Source organism: Alexandromys fortis, unplaced genomic scaffold, assembly GCF_014885135.2.
Source record: "Alexandromys fortis isolate MF-2015 unplaced genomic scaffold, M_Fortis_MF-2015_v1.1 scaffold_146, whole genome shotgun sequence".
NCBI lineage: Eukaryota > Metazoa > Chordata > Mammalia > Rodentia > Cricetidae > Alexandromys > Alexandromys fortis.
The window spans coordinates 2,010,165-2,019,126 of NW_026068042.1; the positions used below are offsets into that span (position 1 = coordinate 2,010,165).

General features: G+C 46.3%; 1 protein-coding gene across 7 annotated transcripts in view; it reads left to right on the forward strand.

Moving 5' to 3' along the window:
* Positions 1–1,054: 1,054 nt before the first annotated feature.
* The window catches only part of Sec23ip (SEC23 interacting protein), a 50,071-nt gene continuing 42,163 nt past the window's right edge, over positions 1,055–8,962 (forward strand). For 6 of the 7 annotated variants that reach the window (XM_050165943.1, XM_050165946.1, XM_050165944.1 and 3 more), the window contains exon 1: positions 1,056–1,295. In XM_050165943.1, the coding sequence (XP_050021900.1) occupies positions 1,142–1,295 (154 nt within the window). In that variant the 5' untranslated portion in view covers positions 1,056–1,141. Of the gene's footprint in view, positions 1,296–8,962 lie in introns of all 7 variants that reach the window. The other variant, XM_050165949.1, reaches the window with a different exon arrangement.

Here is an 8,962-nt window from a genome sequence, read left to right on the forward strand (position 1 = left end):
TTTTTTTTTTTTTTTTTTTTTTTTTTTTTGTGAGACAGGGTTTCTCGTAGCTTTGAAACCTGTCCTGGAACTAGCTCTTGTAAACCACGCTGGCCTCGAGCTCACAGAGATCGACCTGCCTCGGCCTCCCACGTGCTGAGGGATTAAGGGATTAAAGGTGGGCGGTGACTAGAATTTACTGTTTTTCTTCCAGCCAAAACCGGCTAATAGGCAGATAGTTCCCTGACCCTAGATTAGAGCAGAGTGTTTTTAATTATAAATCTTTTCTTTGCCCCTTTGAAAGGCAACTCGCCTACCCTTTGGAACTGCCTTACGAAAAAGACACTTTGTTTTTCGAGATAGAGACAAGAGTTTGACACACTTTGTGGACCAGGCTGGCCTCGACTCAGAGATCCACCTGCCTCTGCCTCCTGAGTGCTGGGATTAAAGGCATGAGCCAGCACCGTGTGGCTCCAAAGACACTTTTCAATGCATACATTCAAGGAGATAGTAGCCCCGAGTGGTGGAACACACCATTGAAGCACTTGGGCAAGGCAATCGGATTTCCAGGCGACATAATGAGATCCTGTCTCAAAACAAAACCAAAAATAAAAAAAACAAAAATCCCAAGGAGATAGTACTTTTTACTCCCATATCCTACCACTGCCTGCCATAAAGATTTGAGAATTGCTGCGTGGGGTAGTATTAATCTCAGGACTGGAAGAGCTGGGGTAGGAGGATGAAGGCCATTTTGGGCTACCTAGCGAGATTCGGCCTCGCAAGCAAGCAAATAAACCCAAGCCACAAAACAGCCCATGAGAAACTCATGCAGCCCAGCGCAACCGAGAATCCGCGACTTTCAGCGTCCAGCAGTGCTTGGATTCAGAACCCGCAACGGCCACTCCCCTCGCTGTGGTTCCAGCGTCAGGCCTAGTTCCGACAGGCCGAGGGTGTCACGTGAGCGGCTTGGGCCTGAAGCCGATTCCACCTTATTGCTTTCGGGCGGCGTCAGCTTCCGGAAGAAGACGGGTCCCTGAGTGGCTCCCGGCCTGAGACCTCCGTGCGCAGATGCGGAAGTGCGGTGGCACTCTGGCTGACCGGCTTCCGGCCTGTGCTGCAGCAGCGGCTAGCAGAGCCACGTAACGGCCGGGGGTCTGCAGCCATGGCGGATAGGAAGACTAACGGTGGCGGAGCGTCCGCCTCGTCGAGCACTAACTTACTCTTCTCCTCCTCGGCCACGGAGTTCAGCTTCAACGTGCCCTTCATCCCCGTCACGCAGGCCGCCGCCTCCCCGGCTTCCCTGCTCTTGCCCGGAGGTAGTGAGCCGAGGGCGCTTGGGGGCCAGTGTGTGCTCCGAGGAGGGTGGGACAGGAGCGACACCTTCTCTGGACCGCTTTTCAGGGCCAGTAGTGGGCAGCTTCCAGAGGGCCAGGGACCGTGCGCTCCTGGAGGAGGGGCCCAGGTGATGAGGCTTGCTCTTGGGCCAAGGAACCCCTGTCACTACACAAGTTTTTGTTGTACCCCCAGTGGTGTGCTGGGGGCTGGCAGGGAATGCAGCTAAATTAGACAGTTTCCCTCTGCTAGAATACTGCAAGCTAGCCTCTTACTGGGAAACCCCCGTGATAGGGCAGGCCATCACCTAGGAGACGGTACGCTGTCTCCAGAGGGGACAGTGCCCCTCTGGTAGAGTACTGTAAAGTCTCTGCTAGAAGACGATTCCGGGCTTCAGGAGGATACCTCCTAGGATAGACAGCGCGTCCTGCTAGGACGGATATGTAACGAAGTGTAGGTCCGGAATGCGTTTCTCATTTTTCCAGGTATCACTTTCTCTGAGCTCTTCCTTCTCTTAGGCGTCCAGACCGGCTCTCACCTCCTTTTGGTTAGGCTCTGTGTATGTCTGGGCACTGTGTTCCGGCCCTGCCCCTAACTTGCTGTGGTGGCCTCAGGAATGACATTTTACCCGTTTGCTTAAGTTTCATGTTTTCAGCCCCCCTCCTCACTTTTGAAACAGGGTCTCTACCTTGTCCTGGCTGTCCTGGAACTCACTATGTAAAGGAGGCTGGCCTCAAACTCACAGAGATTCTACTGCCTCTACCTCTGAGTGCTGGGATTAAAGGCCTGCGCCACCATGCCTAGTCTGGTTTTTTGTGGAACTCTAACTGTGGTGCTTCGCACAGTGTTGTGTAAATATTTGTGAGCTGAGTACCTCTGCCTCTCCATTTGGACTGTGAACTTCTTGCCTCTTATTTGCAGGATCTTGTTTAGTGTCTAGCACAGAGGTCCTTATCAAGTCTGACCTTTCCCCACTAAATATTCCTGATTGGAAGATTAAGGGAAGGTTCCTGGGGAAGGGAAGAAAGGCCAACTGGAAGTACCTGCTTGTGGAGGCTCCCCTTTCTGTCCTGATTCTCGGTGCTTGTAGCTGTGTGACGTGTACACACCTGTTTATCCTATCCGGACAGAGTGCAGGCTTCATCAAAGCAGGGCCTTAGTTTTAGTCACCACTGTCGCCCACTGCCTAGAGTACAGGATCCATAGAATCCGGTGGCGATTTGTTGAGTGAGTGGAGGGACGGTTACCAAGAGTGTGTCTATCTGGGTTAAGCAGTGTTGGGGATGGGATGGATACCAAGAGTGCATCTGTCTGGGTTAAGCAGTGTTGGGGATGGATACCAAGAATGCATCTGTCTGGGTTAAGCAGCGTTGAAAGGTTAAGTATTGCTTCCTTTGGTAGAGAATTGTGGTGGCTGGATCAGAGTGCTGTGGAAGGATCCAGGAATGAAGAAGGCTGTGCCTTGGGGTTTTCAGACTTTCTGTCTCTCGAGTGTTGTTTGATGCCCGCCTGTCTTCCTTGCTGTGTAATAATCGATTTGTGTGTTGTCAGTGCTTGAAATGTCAATGTTTATTTTTTAAAAAATTCTATGCGTGTTGATGTTTTCCTGCGTATGTGTCTATGTGAGGGTGTCAGGGGTGTCGGGTCCCTGGAACTGGGGTGCAAGATAGTCATGAGCCACAATGTGGGTGTTGGGAACTGAACCCAGATCCATCTTGGAAGAGCAGCCAGTGCCCCTAACCACTGAGCAATCTCTCCAGCCCAGCATTTCTACTTTCAAGTTTAAGATAAATATACCTACGTTTAGATTTGCTCGTTTATTAATTGACATGGTGTCCTCTTGTAGCCCAGGGTAGCTTGTGGTAGCCTGCTTGTCCCAGCCTCCCATGTGCTGTGAGTGCTGGTATGAGCCAATTTTATGTTTTCTTTAAATTCTTGGAGGCTAATTTTGAAAGTGTGTACTTATGTATGTGTGTGTGTGTACATGTTGTGTCTATGTGTGTATGTACATGCACATGAGTACGTTGCCCTCAGAGGCCAGAGACTTTGGGTCTCCCTGGAGCTGGAGTTGCAGGTTTTTTTTGTGCTGGGAATCAAATGTGGGTCTTCTATAAGAGCAGCACATGACCCTGGTCACTGAGCCATCTCTCCAATCCCATCTTGAAAGCTGTTGCTTCTTAGATACAAACTTTTTTTTTTTTCTTGGTGAGAGCACATAGATAGCTTTTAGAACTGCCATTCCACAAGTAGTTTTTTCTGTTTTTCTTTTTGAGACAGGATCTCTTTGTTCTGTATCTCTGGCTGTCCTGGAGGAACTCCCTGTGCAAACCAGGCTGACCTTGAACTCACAGCCCTGTCTTTCTGTCCCCCCCTCACCGCCCCCAGTACACAACAAGTGCTTCCCCACATTTAAAAGATTTCATGATTAGAGACCTCTTCAGAGCTTTTCTGGAGACAAAGGAGATCCCAGCTCCTCAGAAGCAACAGTAAATTCTCGCAGTGGAAGAGACACACAGGCGGCAGTGTTGTACATCCAGCAAATAGGAACTGAGCAACCTCTCTCTGTCAGACCCTGTTGCAGAGGTCAGAGCAGCACAGAACAGACCAGTGTGTCTGTGCACACCAACGCCTGCCTCCATAATCTGTTGTAGTACAGTTTACCCAGCCAGAGATGGGATGGACAGGCTGTGCCCATCACTGTGAGTCTCAGCTGCTGGAGTGGAGGGATGATGTCCCTTAAGGCCTCAGAGTCTCACAGAACGTGATCTGAGCAGAGCTCGAAGGATCCGTAGGAAGGTGGGAGAAAATCTGCAGGCTTGGCAGAAGTCAGCAGTGATAAGGGCCGGTATGGACTGTCTCCTCTCCCATTACTGTTCTTGCACTCTCCACGCCCCGCCCCTTCGTGTAGATAGCTGACTAGTGTTCAGGGTGTGGCCCAGTGGGCTGTGGGGCTCATAGTATGCTAAAAGGTTTGTATTTCATTGATCTGTGGGGAGCTTTGAAGGGTTTGCTTGAGGGTCTCAATATGTCGCTGTCACTGGTCTAGAACGTAAAAGTTGCTCTCTTGACCAAGTTGGCCTCAATGCCACTGAGATCCTCCTGCTTCTTACCTCCTGAATGCTGAGATTAAAGGCAGGTACCAACACACCTGATCTCCTTTGAAGGATTTTTAACAAGACAATGAAATTAGAAGTGTATTTTAGAAAGACTTGGGCTTTTTAAGATTGCACTGGAATAGGGGTTGACCATCATAAATGTGGTCAGTTTTTATTCCCTGTATGTCTGGCACCCTAGCCAAGTGAGCCGCATTGAGGGTTAAGGGACAAATAGACTTATTTTACTTCATAATGATGGGAACAGTCACAGAACCTCGCTCCCTCCAGGCAAGCAGTCTGCCATTGAGGTGCATTCGTGGTAGAGGTGTTTATATTCCAAAGTTACAGAGACCTCGTGACTCATTGGAGACCAAATTATCAGTTCTGTGTCGGTGTCAAAGTCCAGGCTCTGCAGCAGGCGTGGAGTGGGTGCTGCATTCACGGCTCTTTAACGAACTTCTGAAGGACCACACAGAAAGTCTGATGGATGTGAGGTTTCCCATAGAAATCTGGGCAGTTGTTGGTGAACTTCTGTTTGAGATGGGAATATTAAAGATAATAAATTCATCGTAAGACTCACTAAGTTTGACACTTGGCTGGGAGAATTGTGGACCAGAGGAGGACAGTCTGAATTTGAGATGTGCTGGCGGAATCACAAGTATAGACTCCTCACCATAGCTATGGGTCTAGATCATTTGTGTCTGTGTAGAATTAGAAAGTGCTCCTAGGCGAAGTTAGAGGTATGCCGAACCTTTTTCTTCTTCCCCCTCTTTATTTTATTTTTAGATTGGCTTCATGTTAGGGGTTGGTTCTGTTGCTGTGAAGAAACACCTTGTGTTGTGGTTTAGATAAAACGCTGTAGTTCCCCGAGGGGCAGCCGGGTCCCATGAGGAGCCACGGCAGGTAGAGACAAGAGAAGGATAAGCATGCCACACAGAGAGAGGTTTGGATATAGTTTATTTAGTAAAAGGGAAGGGAGAGAGAGAGAGAGAGAGAGAGAGAGAGAGAGAGAGAGAGAGAGAGAGAGAGAGAGGAGAGGAGGAGAGGCCGCAGTCATCTCTTCTGAAGAGAGACAGGCAGAGAGAGGGAAAGAGAGAAAGAGAGAGCACGCGAACAGGCTGAAAGAGGAAGGAAGACCTGCTTGGTGGCCACAGAAGGGAGGAGTAGGTCGGGCTTGTCTCTTAAAGGGATAGGACAGACCATTACTCCATGACTATGGCAACTCAATAATTCATTTAACTTTATTTTATGTGCATTGGTGTGAAGGTATCAGATCTTCTGGAAATGGAGTTACAAATAGTTGTGAGCTGCCATGTGGGTGCTGGGAATTGAACCTGGGTCCTCAGGAAGAACAACCAGTGCTCTCAACCACTGAGCCATTTCTCCAGCTCCCCACCTCTACAGTAACTCTTAAAAAGAAAACACTTAATTGGGTGGTTTGCTTACAGTTTGAGAAGTTCAGTATCATGGTGGGGAGCCTGGCAGCATTGCAGCAGAGGTTACTGGAGCTGGAGTGCTGCATCTGCGGGCCACAGGAAGTCAGCTGACACACTGGGTGTTATCCTGAGCATGGGAAAACTCAACTCCAGTGAGTGACACACTTCCTCCAACAAGGCCACACCCATTCCAACAAAACTATACCTCCTAACAGTGCCACTTCCTGTGAGATCATGGGGGCCATTACATTCAGACTGTCACACTTCATGTTGCCAAATATGTTTAGACTCAAGTGTTTTGTTTGTCTCAGTCTCTGAGAAGCCGGGGCTGTAGGCTTGTCTTTTGAGCAGTGTTTCTATCATAGGTCAGAAAGACAGTCACAGACTCTGTACTCTGATTGTACAGAGTTGTGTTTTGGAAATAATGATCAAACCTGTGGGGTGGAGTCTCTTCCCTACATTGGTGTGTGAAGTATAATTGGAACAGCCTGGAAGCTGAAGGCAGAATCACCATGAGGTCACAGAGAGCTCAGAGCTTTGGCAGTTTTCCAAGGGCAGGGACCATAACGTGCCTGTGTACTGGGGTGACTACACATCTGATGGACTGTAGCCCTCCAGCAGCTGCAGAGAAAGGTGACCAAAGCAAGGGAAGGAAGGAGAAAACTGAAAACTGTTCATAGATGTAGATCAAGGAAGAGAAGGGTGAAGGTCTTGAGGTTAGTTAGTGGGAAGATGATTCTTTGTGAATTACTTGACTAGAAAAAAAAGGATTTTTTCTGAATTACTTTTTTTTCCCCCTTTTTTTGAGACAATGTTTCTTTGTGTAGCCCTGGCTATGTTGGAACTCACTGTGTAGACCAGGCTGGCCTCAAACTCAACAGAGATCTGCCTCCTGGGTGCTGGGATTAAAGATGTGTGCTCCTACACCCAGCATGAGTTACTTGATAGCAGAGGTGGCGTTTAAATTGAAAATACAATGAAGATGAAGTTGTTCAGAGAGAAGTCAGGAGACCTTCCCTTAGAAAAATTATTTTCTAGTGACTTGCTGTTTTGTTTTTCATTCATTTATTTATTGTGTATGTTTTATGTGGAGGATCAGAGAATAATTTGTGGGAGTTGGTTCTGGGGCAGCCAACTTTACCTGCTGAGCCATCTTACCAGCCTGTGACTTGGTGTTCTGTAATGTCTGAACACCTAGTTTTGATGACTACTTACATTTTAGGGACTGCAGTTAATGGGTTATCTACCTTGCCTTGGGAACACAAAGAACACATGCTGTAGGCAGAGCTTTTCATTTGGACCACCAGCTCCCAAATAACAACATGGAGACTCCTTATTAGTTATGAAAGCTTGGCTGATAGCTTAGTTTTGTTTCTAGCTAGCTCTTATAATTTAAATGAACCCATTTCTATTACTCTATGTGCTGCCCCAGGCTCATGCTGTTCTTTAGACTCTATCTTCTCCCCAGCAGTCTCTCTGCCCTGAAAATCCTGCCTAGCTGCTGACTGTTTAGCTTTTTTATTATGCCAATCACAGTGACATATTCACACAGTGTAAAGGAATACTCCACACTTCCCCTTTTTGTCTAAATAAGAAAGAAATGTTTTAACATAGTAAAACTATAGAGAATAAGAACAATTGTCAGGTAAGAATTACATTTACAATGTCCAGTCCGTTTGTATTTGGCATGTGTGGAGAAAATACTCCATTATTTATCTTTGTGAGTTCAAAGTTTTATACCTAATTTACTTTTTATTATAACTAAGGAAAACATTAAGTCTTTAACCCCATCAAAGGTCCTAAAAGGGTATATAATGTTACCTAATGACAGGGACATCTGGCTGCCTGTGCAGTCACCCAAGGTTCCTCTGTAATGTTGGGGCATCCAACTTTGGCCTACAGTATCTGGCCTAGAATATCTGACAAACATTTAGTGAATTTTGATGGATTGTCCTACCTTGTCTTGGCAAAATTTGATGGTCACTTTCTTTTGTATCCTACTGGTCCAGTTTGGACAGTATGCTGTCAGCAATTGTTGTTTTATCCTAATGGCTAGCTTTTGCCATAAAGCAAGCAAACTCCATAGGGAGTTTCTTTGATGTTCATCATCCTCTTTTGAAGCAAATTGGTGTTGTTAAGAGCAGATGTATCCCATTGTCATGGAAAGCCTTTGATTATTAAATACCTTAAATGCCATTTTCTGTAGATCTTTGAAGTATTTGAAGACCATCTGTCTAAATCTGTTGAACCTCGAAAACATAACTATTATTAATACAGGTTTGATTATTAAAGATGCCTACTAATTTGTATTTCTTAATTATACATTACATTTTTAATTGAACTGCATAAGTACAATACCACCCAAAAAAGAGTAGAAACAAAATCAACTTTAAATTAGTATCAGCAAACCAAAATCCATACCAACTAATCTCATAAATTACTAACTCCTAAGTGGTGGGATTAAAGGCTTGTGCCACTACCACCTGGCCATTTTTCTCAGGTTTTATGTGGATGTAGGTGCCCTGTAGTCATCACCATATGTAGGCAGAGCTTTTTGGTAGGTCCACTTGTTCCCAAATAGCCACATGGAGACTTCTTATTAATTATGAAAGCTTAGCCAATAGCTTAGGGTTGTTTATTAGCTAGCTCTTACCACTTAGGCCATTTTATTAATCTGTGTGCTGCCCTGATGCTTGTTTACCTCATCTATGTACCTTCCATGTTGCTTCTTCAGAGTCTGGCTGGTGACTCCTCAGACTCTGCTCTTCTCCCCAGCATTCTCTCTGTCCCCCAAAATCCTGCCTAGCTACTAGCTGTTTAGCCTTTTGTTTTGCTTTGTTTTGTTTTTCTAGACAAGGTTTCTCTGTGTAACTTTGGAGCCTGTCATTCTGTGGCCCAAACTGGCCTTGAACTCACAGAGATCTGCCTGCCTCTGCCTCCCAAGTGCTGGGATTAAAGGCTGGGCCACCACTGTCCAGCCTGTTTAGCTTTTTTATTAAGCCAATCACAGTGACATTCACTTAGTGTAAAGAAATATTCCACACATACTCATTTGAACAATAGTTATTTTTTTTGTGTGTGTATGTATGTATGCGTGTGTGTGTGTGTGTGTGTGTATGC